The sequence below is a fragment of the Vitis riparia genome, chromosome 7 (assembly GCF_004353265.1).
Source record: "Vitis riparia cultivar Riparia Gloire de Montpellier isolate 1030 chromosome 7, EGFV_Vit.rip_1.0, whole genome shotgun sequence".
NCBI classification, from domain to species: domain Eukaryota; kingdom Viridiplantae; phylum Streptophyta; class Magnoliopsida; order Vitales; family Vitaceae; genus Vitis; species Vitis riparia.
Genome location: NC_048437.1, coordinates 11,609,103 through 11,628,012, shown reverse-complemented (window position 1 = coordinate 11,628,012; position 18,910 = coordinate 11,609,103). Strand labels below are relative to the sequence as shown.

General features: G+C 30.0%; 1 protein-coding gene across 1 annotated transcript; it reads right to left on the bottom strand.

The window, feature by feature from the left end:
- Positions 1-722: 722 nt before the first annotated feature.
- LOC117917517 (fimbrin-2-like) lies at positions 723-10,033 on the bottom strand. Its single transcript, XM_034833820.1, has 14 exons — positions 9,721-10,033; positions 9,445-9,621; positions 9,113-9,354; positions 8,854-9,025; positions 7,860-7,898; positions 7,595-7,663; positions 7,365-7,481; positions 5,806-6,017; positions 4,988-5,143; positions 4,402-4,601; positions 4,159-4,316; positions 3,496-3,592; positions 1,705-1,796; positions 723-1,147 (listed from the first exon to the last, which is right to left on the bottom strand). The coding sequence occupies exons 1-14, from the start codon at positions 9,826-9,828 to the stop codon at positions 962-964; spliced, it is 2,025 nt and encodes a 674-aa protein (XP_034689711.1). The 5' UTR covers positions 9,829-10,033; the 3' UTR covers positions 723-961.
- Between the last annotated feature and the right edge of the window lie 8,877 nt (positions 10,034-18,910).

The window sequence follows — 18,910 nt, the reverse complement described above, 5'->3', positions numbered from 1 at the left end:
AAATTTCAATGCATGAAAGAGTAATATATTTTATACACTGAATATATCATAAATGAGGTTAATTATATTTATATAAATGCTTACTAGAAAGAAAGGTGACACCTCACTATAATCCACAAGAAAGCAAGTGAAATTATTTCTTGGAGGGGGTGGGGGTGAGGGTGGTGGGAAGGCAAATTATTTTAACAATTTGTATAATTATTACATTTATGATATGATCATTTGAGCTATATGAAGAACAGGGATGACCAGTAGTTAAACATGAATGCATTGGAATATGATGCTCCTCAAGGATGTTGTACTAATACCTCTACATCTACAAGTCTTCCAAATATAAACTCACAACAAAGAAACTACATATTATTATGCATTCTACAATAGAAAGTATTTGAACATTGTTGTTTCAGATGTTCAAATATTTCTTCTGTTGAAGTTCCATCACACCTCCAATGAGCTTTATACAACATTCATGGTCTCCCTGCTTCTCCTGCAAGGATTTGTACAACTTAATCCAAGCCCAATCCAACCTAAGGTGGGTTAAATCCTATTAACCCACGATAGTGTTTTCTTGGGTTGGATTGGGCTCACTCCACCCATGTTGCAGAACTCTATGTTTCACAAAATGCCAATGGAAAGGTTATTCTGTAGACTCAAAAGATTATTGTGATTAGAGAGTTATGAGCCTCAAGAGCTCATCTTTCTACAGAGAAACTATGAAGAACCAGCAAAAATTGTAGTCATAGCTCAAACAAAATAAATACAGTACAAATATATTTTTGAAAAAGAAAAAACACTATTCACATATGCATATATGCTTTTCGCAAAATTTGCTTCAGAAATACATGTATCAATGCCATACACTGATCTTCAACATCAAATTTGAATCCAAGAAGAAGAAAACAAATCAAGAGGGGGAAAGAATCTATAGAACTTTAGCAAAAGTTCTGCAGGAAACACCTATTCATCTAGTCCCATTCTCTTCTATTGATGACTCCGAAGCAGTGTCATCCATTGTCGAGTTTGAGATTGTCTCAGATTGGCTCCCATTCTCACTATCTGAAGCTCCAGATGGTCTTTCTTCAACAGGTTGTTTCAGAAACCAGTACATGATACTTGCTGTCAGTGTGAGGATCATCTTCTGATTTACCTGATGAAGTTCAGCTAGGTATCAGATTAGGAGGGAAAAAAAGGGAAAATAGATACACCTCTGTTAAAAGGCTTTAGCTGAAGCGAGTTTGATGTACATTGTGAGCCTATAGTCTAATGGCTTAAGTATCTAACAACCTTATGAGATGATTTTCTTCATGTTTGGCCATATAGAGGTGATACAGGCTAAGATTTCATAAACCAAATGGTGTGAAAAGTTTAAGTGGCCTCATTAAAGCTTAAACGGTCATTTTCATTGCCATTTCCAGACATCAGTGTTCTAAATACAAGAAATCCAGTTGAATTCCATCCACCTAGTTCTTCATTTTGGGTTCATAAACCAAATGGTGTGGAAAGCTTAAGTGGACTCATTAGAGCTTAAATGGTCATTTTCATTTTCATTTCCAGCCATCACTGTTCTAAATTTGAGAAATCCAGTTGAATTTCCTCCACCTAGTTCTTATACCACCATTTATGTGGATGGTGATACCGCAGTTGTGTAGAAATTTTCTATACGCTTTAGTATATAAGTTCGGTGATAATCCCATATATACATACCTCTGTGATGTCTTCAGGAAGCAAAAATATTGAACATCCAAGTTTCCTTGCAATACTGATGATATAACTGGCATTCATCTTTTTCTCCTCATCTACATTGCCCCCGAATTTGGAGGGAAAAAACAGAATAATCACTTTCTGATATGATGTTGAATTCAAATTAACCCAATAAAAAAAATAAAATAAAATAATATTAATGGTCAAGATCAAGATGAGTTGAAATTGAAACTCGCACTCAAGGAGGAGATGAGCCCCAATAGAAAGAGGGATTTTTCTATGACTCCTTTACAACACTCATAAAATTGTTGCCATTTAAAAGCCTATTGAAGCAACCAACTAAGGACAACTTATCCAGCACATGCAACGTGTCTCCAAATCTTAAAACCATGTCTGAGACTCAGAAGCAACTAGTCTACAAACAGCTCAGTAGAATATTTAAGCCAAGTACTATTGGCTCTAGAAGCACCTTAAATGTAGAGTACAGGCAGGCTTGTTAGACAAGGGTGGGAACATTCAAGGATCCAAGTTAAGATTAGGACTATAAGATGAGCCAGATTGTATCATGGGGATCAGACTCTTCTCTCATTGATGGGGCCAACTGTGCTCATCTAGTTAGTTGTTTGCCAGCTTGATATCTATTCTTGTTCCCAATCCTTATTATTTACAAGCATCAGATTTCAGGTAATGGATTATTTAACCTGGTACCAGTTGGAATCTCTCTCTCTCTTTTTATTTTTGTATTTAAACCAGTGTGAGAAGGCCACATGTCAGACCAGGCTTTAGCTATAAGACAGATTGATATCAATTGTTTTCTCATTTTGTACAAGCTTAAGCTTTTGGGGTTAATGCTAGTTTAGCACACCTATGTAGGCTATGCTTTCAGCATGAGCACCTCATCATAATCTGCTGAAACTGTTTATTAACTCACCTCACCATCTTCTTGCAGGAAAAAAGGGCATATGGCATATTTATGCAACCAGAATCAAAGGAACTTTATGCTCATCCCAATTTGAAATTTAAAATTTGAGCAAGAGACAAATAGTAACCGAAAAATGACCTGCTGTTTGCCAATTTTTATTTACACAAGTAGATGACTTGAGCAAGCTATTATTCCTGGGTTCAATAGATTACTGTGTGAGATATACACAGAGGCACCTTGGTCATATAGGTAAGAGAGGAGCAGGATCATATATCCTTTTTATGTTTTATGGATGACTGAAAATTTCAGATAGCTGACCTGTGATTTATAGTGACAATCTTTTAAATAAGGTCATCTAGATGTGGTTCATTCAATACCAAATATGCATGCACATAGTCCTCAATAGTAGTTAATGATAAATCTCTTAAAAAGGCCATCAGGTTAGCAGAATTAGGAAGAAAAATTATTCTTAAAAAGTCAATTATCCATAAATAATAAAATTGAGGAGAAAATATTGTAGCTCTCTCCTTTGTCTTATTTTTCTGTTCCTTTTATTTCTTTTTCCCTGTTTTTCTTTCTTCCATCCTAAAATTCAAAGCAATAATACATTAAAGTTAAGATCAGACAGAAAATTAAAATTAAAATTAAGCTATAGGATACAGTAGACTGAAGTGAAAAACAAGTCTACAATTGTTCAAAAGTATCAGCCGGTATTTTATTTACATGAAAATCAAGAATTTCAGGTGTATACGAACATAAACTCACTCAAATGTCAAGAATAATATGATGAAAATTTCTAAGAAATATGAAACACAACCAATTTGAGTATAACTAATTCAAGAACAACCATATATAAATAGAAGAAATCATACCGGTTTGTCCTTTCGTAACAAGACTCCAATTTACAACTCTAGGCTGCACAGAACTAAGTAGCTCAAGGAAAAAAATGCCTTCTGACAAACTCTTATCCTGTGAAATTAAAATAACAATAACATGAACTTGATTGCCATCTAAGAAACTCTTATTCATTAAAATCAAACTAGTGACTTAAAATAGAACATCAATCATCAAACTTGGATATAAATGTGATCAAACTCAACCGATAGGAGAAATTCAGAAACGCCTGAAATAAAAGATATATTTATCTGAATCCTTTTTTAAAACTGGCTCTAAACTTTTAGTAATAATGTAATATTCATCCAATCATAACTTAAGTCTCTTATGATGCTTAAGAATATATGCAAACTGACCCTAAATTTTACCTAAGGAACTATACAAAATTAAGCTTGCATGATAAGAGGCATCCAGTCCACCAACCTTAACTCAATAGCAATGTATGTAAAAGAATCAATAGGCCTTCTTCTTACGAACAAAAGGACTCAGAAAGCATCACTTTTACTGTCTTTTCCACATAGTAGGCCTTGGATTTGAAACCCAAAGAGCCAAGACTGGACTTCAAGGGTGAATGATATACATATATGGATAGATGGATAGATAGATAGATATAGATAAAAAAGCAGTTCTAGGAATAATACCTTAAAACTATCCATGTGACTTTGACCTCCCAAACTTCTCACTTTGCTGTTAGCCCATTCAAGAATATCAGCATCAATGATTTCCTTCCCATGGGAATGAAACCTCAAGTTCTTTAGAAGTTGGAGGATGTTGAATCGCATCAATTGCCACAAATAAGCTGAAGAGCAAGGCCAACATTTTTTGTTCAGATAATCAAGTTGGTATCTAATATATAGGGGAAAAAGAAATGTTAGACAACATACCCAATATTAATTTCTTGTTTCCCTGTACAATATCATTTCCAGCAATATTAACCAGGGAAAACTTTAATTGTTTCCCAATCTTTACAACTTGATTGCAGTTTTCTACTTTTCTGAATGGCATTTTAATGGGAGGCTTAGTTGCAATCTTCCAATGAACAATCCCTGGAGACACCTTGTCAAGAGTCTCTAAAAGTACCCACCTGCAGAAAGACAGAGATAACACTTCAGCCTAAGGATGAGGGTAAAAAATGAATATCAAAAATCAAGTCCTTTAGTAAGCGAGCTTAAATTTGGAAATCCTTCAATTCAGTTCAAGCCATTGCAAAATTTTCAAAATAATAATATCTGAGCAAGTTCCAATCTTCCAAACACATATTTTCCTATACTTAGAAGAACTGTTAAAATTTGGGCATCTGTTGGATGTTAAACAGAAAATTTGATAATGAACCTTAAATATCAAGTCAGAATTGTGATGGAAAAACCGTATTCTTCATTTGTAATTTAAAAGTCAGGAAAAAATATTATGATATAAATTACTTACAATTACAGGAGTAGAGACAATATACTCTAATAGAACTGCACTCACCCATTTCTCACATCTTCAAAAACGTTGTTGATATATGTTGAATTTCCAAGACTATTTATCCAAAAGCGAAATGCTCTCTCTTCTCTAGAGATTTGGGTGTCATCCGGTAAAGTTTCAAGAAAAGATATCTGTTTCGCTTGGGTTGACAGCCCATTCCTACATGCAAATAGAAGTTAGGTATGACATCAATGAACTCTTAACGGGAGATACGTATGAAAGAAAATGTACGAATCAACAGTGTTTAAACAGAGGAACATTAAAATGTGCAACAATTTCCCATTAACAACCTCTCTACATGAGTTAAAAGATAAAACTTAACATTACAGGCAATTTGGCAACCCTAACAAGTACACGAAAGGCTAGTCAAGACTCAAGAGGCTTCATTCTTCATACATGAACATACAACTCTAAGATGAAATACTAATGCTAAACTAGATATGTCAAGACTAAAAGTATACCTTTTCCATTTTAAGAGCCTTATGACATAGAAACAATGAACACTATCATTTCAATGGCTATCAAGTTAATATGTATATTTATTTTGGTTTTACATAGCAATAATTCCATAAAAAGTAAGTAAAGAACATGTGCTTGAGAGAGAGAGCGTTAAAAGTTGAACAGAGATTCAGTAGAAACACAGATGAATCAATGTCTACTGTTTTTCTAACACTAAATTGAATAAACAAATATTTGTACAGGATTCACAATGTGCTTGCAACTTGAAGATTATGAAACCTCATAGAGGTTTATATCCAACTCAAAATCCAAGAGTAAATATTTAAATGGAACTAACTGCTCATAAAAGGATCCATCCTCACCTATGTTGAAAAATGTGTGCAACAAAAGCAAGGTTAAGATTTGGAGAACCTTCCACAATATCTTTTGCGGTTAAGTATCTCTTGCAACCCATCCTATCTGCATGTTCAAGAATTAACTTTGCCCTTTCTAAAGGATCTTTCACAGATAATGTAGATGGATTGCTATGCTCAGGTGCAAGCACATTTAAAAGGTGAGCATATGCCTCTCCATCCTGCAGTTCAAGCATATAATTTGTAAACAACCAGAATCATATAGAGAATAGACAGCAAAAATATACACAGTTAAAAAAAATAATACAAGACACCATTAAACCAAATTGTTGGTCTTTTCATTATTGAAATATATAGGGAAGAGTCTGAATTTAACTCTTGAAAACAAAGAAAAGTAAATATAGAACATAGTCTTGCATTTCCAATATACGACTATGGAGCATCTACATGGCTACACTGCAAGCCAGAACAAAGAACAAATGACCAACAATAACAACCAAAATAAGAACAAAAAGAGGCATATCATGGAAAGCATTATCATAAATATGACAAAAAATAGTGTTAAAGTTTTAATTTCTTAACAATTTTAAATTTTACTATCAGTTATATAACTAACCAACAAGGTTATCCAGCAAAAGAAGAGATGAACATATCCCTACTGCATTAAGAGTTCATTTCAATTAAAATATCTTAATATGGTTTTTCTATATCATGAATTTTTTAAAATGCACCAACATACAAAAAACACGCTATATCATAGTAGGTAAAGAAGACAAATAACGTGGACACTGATAGCCTAATAGTGTTATTGTCCCAAGATCTGGGACTTTGACATATCAGATGTCTAGACCAACATTCACAACAATCATCACATGTCTCCCAAGTCCACATGATAGACAAGAACTACACTGTTCAGATTGGTAATGGTAAGGAAGATGACAATCCTTATTTTGGCAATGGATGGATCCAGCATCCTAGGTGGAAACTGGCAGCAACAGAACCAAATCTTCAGTTAAAAGTGCTGCAGCTATTACTAGAAACTAGCGCCATTAATTAATGATTCTTCTACAAAGCAAATATCAAATTCCAAGATGCAAAGATTTTAGAGCTAAAGAAAAATATGGTGCTATTATCTTCTTTATCCAGTAGAAGACAGTTTACCTTTTACTTAATAATCATAGTGCATTCTTTAGCATAAACATGTGAGGTCAATCAGGCACTTATAAAACTAGACAGTCTTTTAGCCTTCATGCTATATTCAATCTAGAAGAATTTTAGAAGCCTTTCTGTTATAGCTCAAACGACAAAGAATGGCATTAATACTTAGTTTGATTTTATTCAGAGTGGCTGAAGAATCCAATATACTGCACAGAGTTTGAGTTGTATTTAGCACTGAACACTAGGAAATAGGACAGGCTTTTTCTACAGAGGTCAATGCCTTTTTCTTTCATTGATTTTGAAATGTCAAAGGTTTATAAAATACATGAAAGAGAAGGCAGATACAAGCAAAACAAATTAACCACAGAAAAAAAAAAATTAAAAACACTTAAAACTTAATTTCATTTCACCTTCACATCAGTAGAGAAGTTTGTAACTATTCTCTTATATCCTGCTTTCTTCAGTTGAAAATTCATCCACCGAAGTAAGATCTTCTCTGGTGGTAGACTCATCAGCTCCTCCACATCCTGTTGATTTTCAATATGATTGAAATCATGTTTATACTAGAAATTATTCATATAAAACCTTTTAAGCCAATAGCTAAGAACCAATCACTTCTAATTGGGAGAAATATCTTCACCTTACTATCATCAACCAACTCCACCAACTGAGGTGTTTTCTTCAAGTTGAGATCAGCTAAAAGTTGAATCTGTAAAGAAACACATTACAAAGATCAAAACTCACCCAGATCCAAGGTAAAGATGGATATGCGGTCTGCATTCAGTATTAACTTAATGGCTTGAAGTCCTAAAAGGCTTCCCTTTAATACTTATAGTTCATATTTAATCCACAGAAGTAAGCATCTACAAAATGATTAAATAAGTCGATAACCATTAGAATCTTACCTTGATGATTTGAGAAATTAAACCAAGCACAAGATGGCGCTGAAAATAAAACCAAAAAGGCATTAGTTTGCCTGACAAGGACAACAGCAAAACCAAAAAACCAGGCTAACAAACAATAACACTTCAATTTGGTCCAGCAAGAAGCATAACAGAAAGTAGAAGAAGAGATAAGCAGATGATTCTTTTTTACTTAAACAGAATGAATTGGTATGGGTAGGCTCATGGGTTTGTTTAAGCAGAGTTCAGCCCAGTTTATTATTTAGTATCTTTCTATAAAAGTGAGTTAGTAAGGTTGGCTTGGTTTAAACGGCAATAAATGGGAAGGGTTTGGGATGATCCTTTTCAAATTTTGACCCATTTATACTTTGGCTCATTTTAGAACAAATCCTACACAGCCAGATTGAGGAATTACTAGTTCTAAATACAGATGGGATGTAGTTGTTAAGCAGAAAAAGCCAGAGAGACTTGTCCAGAGGAATCCAATTGTTCAAGCCACCACAATTGACATGTCAAAACACAATTCAGAACCCATAGAAATTCACGGAGTTAAAGAGGAAAATATATACAGATGCAAAAACAATAAAGTCAGCGACTAGCTTTCACATGTGGAGAGTGTAGACTGAAACAGAGGAGAAAAGAAAAGGCCAACAAGATTATGACCTAAAAGTAAAAACAAAATTGAAAAGGAACTTTAAGCCAACTGGAATATCAAAGACTCCAGCACAATCCCAAATGAAAGAACCCGAGAAAGGATATTTTAGCATTATACTACCTAAAGAATTATACCCTTTATAGCACAAATTACCCTATATTGGATCAACCACTGAAATAAATACATGACAAGCTCGGGTATCTAGAAGCTTATAAACCTCAACACTTGAAGCCCAGTTGCCCAGACATATTGCCCGATAAAACCCATCAAAACATCATTCAAGATATCAAAAATTCAACTCCCAAACAAAGCATTCATTTATGGAAAGGCATGCAAATATACCCTTCCTTCAATGAAGTCCTGTGTCCCGATATTGACCACAGTACATCCAATAGCTTTGGCAGAGTTGAGGCAGAGGGTGTGATTTTCATTCCTCTCCCAAGGATTGAGTACTCTCTTCGTGTTAATGGCACGTTCATCAATTGTTCCGGGAACTGCCACATTGATGAGCTTACTGCATCATCGAATGAAAACCCTTTTAATCAAACAAAAAACCCAAACGAGTAATCTCCACAATAAAGAAAACAACAAAGAATATCACCATAGAAGAACTCCATCCTTAGCAATCTCGAACAGATCATTGGTGGAAGCATCCATGGGAAGATATTGCTTTAAAAACTTATCTTCGCCAAGGTAATTGTTAATATGTGCAACATAGGACGCCTTCTCGGATTCGCTAATCGTGTGAAGCAAAGTGGTGGTAGCAGCCTTGAGAAATGCGGATGAGTTTTTCGCAGCACTTCCGACTCTAGAACTCGCATGAGCTAGCAGTTTCAAATAGACCTGCCAAGAACCCAGTTTTGAAAAAACAGTGAATCACAATCCCTTTCTCTTTTTCCACACTTTCTCAGCAACCAAACATCCATGTCTTACCCTCAAAAAGAGCTCGAAATCAAGATCCTCGTCCAAGTTCTGGTACGAATCTCGGAGAAACGAAGCGCGCTCCTCCTCGCTCAGATTCTCCCCAACAACCTTGAGCCTGGACATCTTGGAGGACAAATCCCGGAGGCTGAGCCGTCCATTGTCGCCCTCTCGCCTCATGCTCATGAACTGCCAAGAAAAAAAAAAAAAAAAAAAAAAAAAAAACAGAAGTTAGATTCAAGATTGAAATTCCAGACAGAGTTGATGAACATTAATCCGAACTCTCACATGAGCCTTCAAGCCCCTGAGCTCCACTTGCGTGAACTGGTTCTGGAGCCATGGATCTGACACCAGAACTCCAAAATAACCACCTCCACCTCCACCACCACCAGCCATACCAAAATCAAATCGATAGATTGAGATTCAGACAATGATCCGCAACAAGAAGAAGATGATGAAGATTTTTGAGAGGAAGGTGAGGAGTAATGAACGGAAAGGAAAAGGAAGATGATCTCTTTTGGTTGAGCAGAGAGTGGGGGGGAGTGAACATATGGGACATGGATGTGGCTGTCAGAGCTTTCAAAGTTGTTTTGAGAATTCAAAATATGACCATTTTGTCCCCGTCGTAACAGCTCTTTCAAGCTCACTCTATTTCAAATTTAATTCTGTGCTGGTGTTAATGATTCCCTCCCACGCTCCTTACCTTATTTACTGTGACCCTCGGCTTCCATTCTCCTCTCATTTTTATTTTTTATTTTTAAAACCTACCATAAAATTCAATATATAAAAATTCAAGCTCCCCTAAAAATTGTATGTATTTATTAATTTTATTAAAATATTTAAAACTCTAACCGTTTGGTAGTGTTTCTAAAAAACACTTTTAAATTAAAAAAATATTTTAAAAATAAAAAACAAGTGTTTGACAAAATTGAGGAAATACTTTTAAAAATCACTTATAATATTAAAAAATTATTTATAGTATTTTCTATAAAAAAAAATTATATAGGATTTTTCAAAAAGAATTTTTAAATAAAACACTTTCACTAAAAACATTTCAAATAGAAATATTATCAAACAAAGGTTAAAGATAAATTAATATAAGAAAAATAAAATATTTTCATTAAGGGTTCGTTTGGACATATTTTCTGAAACTTGTTTTGGCTACGTTTCCTAAAACTTGGTTCCAAAAATTATTTTTTATTCTTTAACTTAAAAACAAGTTTCAAAAAATATGGTCCAACGCACTCATATTTTCCTTTTATTTTTAAAATCGATGAAAATAACTCCCTCTTATTCTTTAAAAATTGTTCTTTATTTTACTTTGTTTTTAAAAATTGTTTTTAGGCAACAATAACCAAACAGTGCTAAAAAATTTTAAAAATGGTTTTTTGTTTCTAAGAACAAAAAAGCAAAAACTGTTTTTAAATCACAAAAATTAGGATTGACTTTTAAAAAAAATCATTATCATTTGAGAAAAAAAATATATTAATGGATTTGATGAAGTCAACATGGATTTTGAGGCTTATATATCTCAATACATTCCACTAGCTAAACTAAAAGTTGTTGGTTTTATTCTAAGGTAATGTTTGGTTCCAAAAAATACAAATGTTAAAGGAAAATAATTTTATTATGTTTGGTTGTTTTATAGAAAATAATAAAGAAAATATTAAAAATTTATATATTTTCAAATTATTTAAGTTTTATATTGAAAAGTGAAAATAAGTAAAATGAGTTTGAAGTAGCATGTAAAAATAATTTATTGATTTTAAATCCATTTTTATTTTCCTCTTTTTTCTTTCCTTTATTTTTTCTTTCTATTTTCTTTCCCTCGCATTTTCCCTTACATTTTTCGAGAACCAAACATAGCCTAAATAAATATTATAAAAATTAAATATTTTTCTAAATTTGTATAGTCATTAAGAGAATTCATTGAACGTACAAGACAAAATAAAAATAGATTTTAACTTAATAAAATTTTCTTAAATATTCCCCCAAAAAAAATTCAATAAATTTTTCTTAAATATTTAGTTATTGTATATGTTAGCACATGAAGTCAAATTAAAGCTCAAAAATTGAATGAAGAAAAAAATAAGTAAAAGGGAGATTAAATTTCATAAATTTACTTACATATATATATATTTTCAAATTTATTTATTTTACGTTTTTCGTATTAAAAAATAGAAAATTTTAAAATATATAAGTTTTAAAACTTTTATTTACTTTCTTTCAGATTTTCTTGATAAATTAAACAAATTATTTTGCTTAATAGACAAGCCTTAAATCAAACTTTTAATCAGTGTACAATTAAAATTGAATCATTCAATAAAAATAAAAACAAAATAAAATAAATTAAAGTACAAACAAACAAAACCAATATATAAAGAAATTAAGCCTAATTGCTAAAAATGCAATTTAGATACACACAAAAAAAAAAAAAAAAAAAAAAAAAACCGATATGATTATCGAGATTAAAAAATAATAATATGAATGTGATTAGATGATAATTTTTCATTGGCAACAAATAATGACTTCTCATTAGCATGGAAAAACCTTGTTCTCTCCATGTAGGAATGTTGTGAAAGTGTGCAAGATCTTACCTCAATGGCTTCTCCTTTATACAATTTGCAAGTGGATCCAATTCATGTCATCACTCACTACCCACCATCCTTCTTTTAAAAGTCATTGAAAAAAGTAGCAAGACAGCCTTCTCTCCAATGAATTTTCATGACCTCTCTCCTTATTTTAAATTTGATTTTACAAATCTTGTGACCACATGCCTCTATACAAGTTTGGCTTCATTATAAAACACCCCATGTGTTAATCAAATGAGTTTATTGAAGTTTGGTTTTTTCTTCTTTCTTTTTTTTTTTTTTTTTTTCCTTTCCCTCATTTGGTATAAATAAATTAAGAATTTTCATGTACTTTGATTTTGGCAGGTGCATGTGAGCCCATTGTAACATATACCACATCACATGACATAGATTTATATTATCAAAAACTTTATGTTAAAAATAATTTATTACTTTTGATTTTAGTTATAAGGTGAAATTTAAGTTAAAGCCATTATTTTGTATAAATAATTTCGGTCGGGGGAAAATTTCATCAAATATTAAATAATTCATTATATAAATAAAATAAATTGAATAAAAGTATAAAGAAGTAAAAGTAATTATAAAATATTACACAATTCCTCAATATACAAATGGGATGTTTAGTAAAACTTAATATTTATTACTCAATGACTTATATTGACTTTAAGTTAAATTATATTTAAGTTGTTGATTTAAAACTTATTACTTAATTCTTACTTTAAGTATTAAGGTTGTTTGATAAAATTAATTTAAAATTCATTTTAAATCATCAAATTAATATATTTATCCTCATAAATTATAATTATGGCAAATAAAATCAAATAACAATAGAGATCGTGAAATAATAAAAGAGATCGTGAAGGTAACTAGAATAAATGGAGGTGGACTAAAAAATAAGTTAATTATTTTGACTTATTACTTAAAGTTGTTTTTTTTACTTTATATCATACTATTAAGTTATTTTACTAAACATACTTAATTTACTTAATGACTTAAATTAAGTTATTAAGTCGATTTAAGTCATTAAGTTGGTTTACCAATCACCTACAAATAAAGAAACTTCTTTTACCATGTGACTTTTTTGGATTGGGTGAAACTTTTTCAATATCAAAATTTCCTAGGATATTAAAAATATAATTTTTGGTACCAAGCAAAAATTATCATCTAATCAGATTGGATCATGCAATAAAAAAGTTGTTTTATTTTCTATTTAAAAATAGTTTTATTGCTTTATATGTACATTTTATTTTTTCATATTTAGATCTCATTTTTTTATACTTGGATATCATTTTTTTTTTTGTATTTTTATATAGGTTATGTTTGATTCACTGAAAATACTAAGAAAAAAAATGTTGAGGGAATTTATTTTCTCATATTTGGTCATTGTACGGAAAATATCAAAGAAAATAAATATTTTTAAAACTAGTTAAAATTTTATGCATTTAAAAATTATTTAATCTTTATATTACAAGTTAAAATAAGTAAAATGAGTTTAAAATAATAAATTAAAATAATTTATTGATTTTTAAACTTTTTTTTAATCTTCCCTCTTTTTACTTTCTTTTTACTTTTATATTTTATAGTACTCAGAGCCCAAAGGCAAGGACTCAATTCATAAAAGCTCAAACTTACCCATCCAAACAAGAAATATAAAAGTTTGGGTAAGACCGGATCGAAGTATTAGCAAAGTAAACGTCCTTTAATAAGAATACGATATTGGCTTCTTATTGTATTTTCCCTCAAATTTTCTAAGAACCACCTTTCTAATCTACATTTAGTCGTACACATGAAAGACCCAAAATCTAAATTCAATAGGTCTTAGAATTATTCCTTGATACCATTAAAAAAAATCCTCATTCGACTTTTTTATTAACAAAAGAAGGCAATTAATACAAGTATTTTCAAAAGGCACATCATTTTTCTTAAAATAAAAAAGCTAATAGAGTACAATGTGATTGATAAAGCATCTTTCTAAATTTGTGATCACCTTTGAGTAGAATAAAAAGGACACTGGTGTCATTTCAAGAAGAGGAATGATTTAGGCATAGTTCATAAGAAGGTCCACAAAAGGAAATGTTGCTTGCTTTCCAAAAAGTTGGTGTTTTCAACACAACTCCATGCTTACAATTGAAATGTAATCTTGGATGCTTCACTTTTGATCCATTTTGTGAGTCACAAAGTTGATTAGAATGTTCCATAAGTTATTTTTACTTAGAAAAGTGTCTTGTAAAATGTATAAGAGTTGGTATATCTAATATTATGTCTATACTTGAAGCGATGTTCTTCAACATACTATGGAGAGATGCCAACAAAGAGTCTTTCATTGATATGTATGAAGTTTTAAAATATTTTATTTATAATGATAAATTTATTTTTGTTATATTTTATTTTTAATTAAATAGGAATGGTGGGAAATTCCTAAAATGAGATGTATCAGACTACACAAACTTTTAAACTATGTTTGATTTTTATAAAATTTGAGGAAAAATGTTAGAGAAGGACAACAAAAAAGAAAAGTAGAAAAAAAAAAGTAAAACATAAATAAATATATATTTAAAATTAATAAATCATTTTTTATATGCTACTTTAAACTTACTTCACTTATTTTCTTCTTTTATATAAAAATTAAATAATTAAATATATATATATATATATTGAATTAAATTAAAATTTAATTTTTTCTTTTCACATTATTGTTGGCAGATCGAAGGGTTGATTATGTCCGTCAACTCCCCTTGTATTCGTCGTGGGTATTTAAGTGAATGCACTATAAGGTTAGGGTATGTCATTTTCCTAATAGCAATTACTTTTAAAAGAGTTAGTAGCATATGAGGTCCTACAAGTAGTATCAGAGTCGAGGTCACGGGTTCGAACCCCTAGGGTGTTGTTGGGGGAAGATTGTTGGTAGATCAGAGGGTTGGTGGTCGCATCCATCAACTCCCTTTCAAACCCCAGGGATGTCGTTAGGGGAAGATTGTTGATAGATTGGAGGGTTGGCAGTCGCATCCATTAACTCTCCTTGTGTTCGTCGTAGGCGCAATCACGGGTTTGAACCCTAGGGGTGTTGTTGGAGGGAGATTGTTGGTAGATCGGATGGTTAGCAGCCACATCCATCAAATCCCCTTGTGTTCATCGTAGGTGCGCTTGAGGTCTCACAATTATTTTTCAAGAACTAAATATAGCCTTAATAGTTTTTCAATGAAGTTAATCTTATAATATCTTCTTCTATTATTACAAACTTCTAATTGGGTTTTTTCTCTTAATTGTGATTTTCTCAAGTTTTTTTATCACATGACATGCATAAATTGTGTTGCACTACTATTATTTAAAATAAGCAATTTTTTTTTTGAAAAAAAATATATTGAAATTACATTGGCATTTGGAATATAAAAATGGGTTAACTTCAATAAATTTGATGTAAATTAATAATAATTAATTAATTACATCAAATGACCAAATTAAAATGATTATTCCTCACATGAGGGATTAAGGATTTGTTTGGAAAATGTTTTCGAAAACAATTCTAAAAAACTGTTTTTAAAAATTGTTTTATGATGTTTTGTAAAATAAAAATTTGTTTGTAAATCTAAAATGTTTTTACCCTATTTTTAAAAAAAATAATTTTAGATATTTTTTAAAATAATTTTTATATCAAGTATATCATTTTTAATCACTATACAGGTTTGTATAATTATTTTTTAAAACAACCATTAGAAAACAAGTGAAAATATTAAAAGATGTTATCTAAAAACATCTTATTTTTTCTTTAAATACAGAAAATAGAAAATAGTTTTTTATTGTTAAACATGATTTCCTCATTTTTTGTTGTGGAGAACAGAAAATAGTTCTCAAAAACCGTTACCAAACATGCCCTAAAGCAACTTGATCATTTTCTTATATTAATTTTTAAATTTAGAATTAACCATCTATTTATTACCTTTTAATCTAATGTTGAAATATTATGATAATTGATGTGACATTGCCATATCATTACATAGATATTAGACGTATTATATCATATTATATTAATATAATATGTAAAAATTATAGAATAAAATAATAAAAGTAATGATCAAATCTTAATTAATTAGGGATTTTAGGATGTCCCATGATTTGGTGGTGGAACAAAAATAGTGAAGTTTTAGCCATCTTCTATACCCTACTCTGAAAAAGTGAATTAAAAAAGGTGGACGGGCACATGGGTGAACCAACTGAGAACCTATCCACATTCAAGGTTGAATTGACCCAATGCCCTGGATTTTGGGAATGACAAGACACGCCCCTATATTTAGGGAAAGCTAAATTGGATGTCATGATCAATCAAACTAAGGTTAAATTCCTTCACATACAATCTAAGTGTCACATTTAAACTAAATCACTTATTATAATTTTGTTTTGAATATTTAAGATGATGTTTGAATTAATTTTGTAACATTTATAAGCATGTTTAAGTTTAATAAAATAATTAATTCGATCTTTGAATGGTTATAAGACGATTATTGTTTGCATGACATGAAAATGGGATAAAATTGTTTTGATGTGAATTTATTATAATGCATATGAAAATTATTTTATGTTTAGTGGAATTTCGTAATGCTAAAACTACCATTTTGTGTGAAATTATTTTTTAAAATAAAAACTATTTTTTCAAATTGGGAAAAGTAAGGGGTCTGTTTGGTAGCTGTTTTGAAAACAGTTTTTGAGAACAGTTTTCGAAAACTGTTATCTGAAGTTTATAGAAAAAAGTTTATTTGGAAACTTAAAATGTTTTTAATATTTTTAAATATGTTTTAAAAACAATTTTATCTATAGTATTTTATTTTTAATCATTTTAAATATTTGTATAATTATTTTTTAAACAATCATTAGAAAACAAGTGAAAAAATAAAAATAAAAACAACTAAAAAATATTTTTCTAAAACCACCATATTTTATGTTCTTAAAAATAGAAAACATAAAACAGTTTTTTGCTAGCAAACGAGTTTTGCAGGTTTTGTGTTCTTGATAACATATTTTTCAAAAAAGTTGTCAAATAGACCCTAATTTTTTTAAAAGAAAGCAACTTATTGAGAGCTTGTTATAAAAATATGGTATTTTTTAAGAACATATTTTAATCATTTTTAAACTATTTTTATTAGTTTTGATGTTATTTAAAAAATAATTAAAAATAAAATACTACATATAAAACTCCTTTTTAACAAATATTCAGAAACACAAAAATTAAATTAATAACATTTTAGATTTTCAAACAAATTTTGTATAAAAAACATCTTACAATTTTTTTTTTGAGAAAATTACCCAACATATTCTATACATTTGGAATCATGATTTTTGTTTTTTTGCTCCAATATCAACTTCTAATTAAAGTACATGGGATAGGTTATGTTAAATAAAGAAAATTTTTAATAACTTTCTTTTAACTAAAACACTAAAAGTCAAAAGAAGCATATCACTATCTTAGATAGCAAGTGGTGGATGGTCACAAATTTAAAGTAATAGAAGACTAATAGATCAAACTCATATAAAGTTTTAGAAAGTTTATTTCAAATCAGGCAACCTACTTACCTAAATAAAGTTCACTTCTGATTTACCCAAGAAGTTTCTTGAAAGAATTGGCCTAACCATAACTCTCAATCTCAAATACAAATACCAAGATTAATTATAAAAAAAAAATATTTTTATAGAAAATTTTTATATAATTGGGTAGTGATGAGTCAAAACAAATATAGTGGATTCTCATTGTAATGGCCAAGTAGAACTTGATTTTGCATCAAATCATGGGTTAGGCCTGAATCAATTCAGATACTCAAAACCCCAAGTTCCAAATTTATGGCAATGATAGTTGTAGGGAGTTTGGAGAAACTTTGTGAAGATGACATTTTAACTAAAAGTAAAGCAAACCCAAAAGGGAAAGGCAAAGGCAAAGGCAAAGATGTGGGTAATGATAAAAGGAATGGTAAGGAAGCAAGTTTGGAATGAGTTAGACTGACTCTACCTGCAAAAGATATCAATATCATTAACATTTCTTCTCCTAGGTTTCGCTCCTCTTTACTTAAAAAATAAAATAAAATAAAATTATTATTTCATGATGATGGTCAAAAAATGATTTTTTTTTATTTTTTTTTTAAGTATGATATTAGCCTTCTTCAATAATTTTTATTTTCTTGGGTATATTTTATTATTATTTTTAAATAGTTTGAAAATTCTTGAGGGATAAGCTTCATTATGTTATTGACTTATAGTACATTGTTAAAAGCAAATGCTAATCCTTTTATTTAAAATTATGATTTTAATTTTATTTTTAGCTTAACTTATTTAGAACTTATTTTGGGAATGATTTTGAGAGGATTAAAAGTAATTCCTAATACTTAAAAGGTTTTTTTTAATTAATAAAAATTAAGAATTTAATAAACTTTTAAAGTCATTTTTTAAAAAGAGCATTAATTGAAATAATACCCAAATGATCAATATATAGGTGATTCTTTGAATTCAATATATGACACATTTCTTGTTTGTATTTAAACACTAATTTATTGTTTTGAATACACTTCTTGTTTTTTTTTATTATTTAAAAATAGAAAATGATTGCAACTCATGTATAAAATACAAGAACTCTTATGGACTTACTATATAAAGATAATGACTTTTAAAAACTATTTAAAAAAATCGATATATTAAAAAAATTTAAAGGTAGTTTTTAAGGATTCAAGAGAAGCCTATATTTCTTATAATTTTTAAAAATATAAACTAGGAAATGTAAGTGACTGTTTGGATATACTTCGTATTTTGTTTTTAATCTTAAAATTAGAAAATAATAATAACTTTTGTATAAGATATAGGAAATTTTCAAAAGCTTACATTAAAAAATTAATGATTTTATAAACTTA

Bases quoted from the DNA above. Each gene is read 5' to 3' on its own strand.
- LOC117917517 (XM_034833820.1), bottom strand. From the start codon at position 9,828: ATGGCTGGTGGTGGTGGAGGTGGAGGTGGTTATTTTGGAGTTCTGGTG. The intron at 3,593-4,158 runs GTATTATTCCTA...TTAATTTCACAG, and splicing joins GTCACATGGATAGTTTTAAG to GATAAGAGTTTGTCAGAAGG. The intron at 1,148-1,704 runs GTATGTATATAT...GAACTTCATCAG, and splicing joins TTCCTGAAGACATCACAGAG to GTAAATCAGAAGATGATCCT.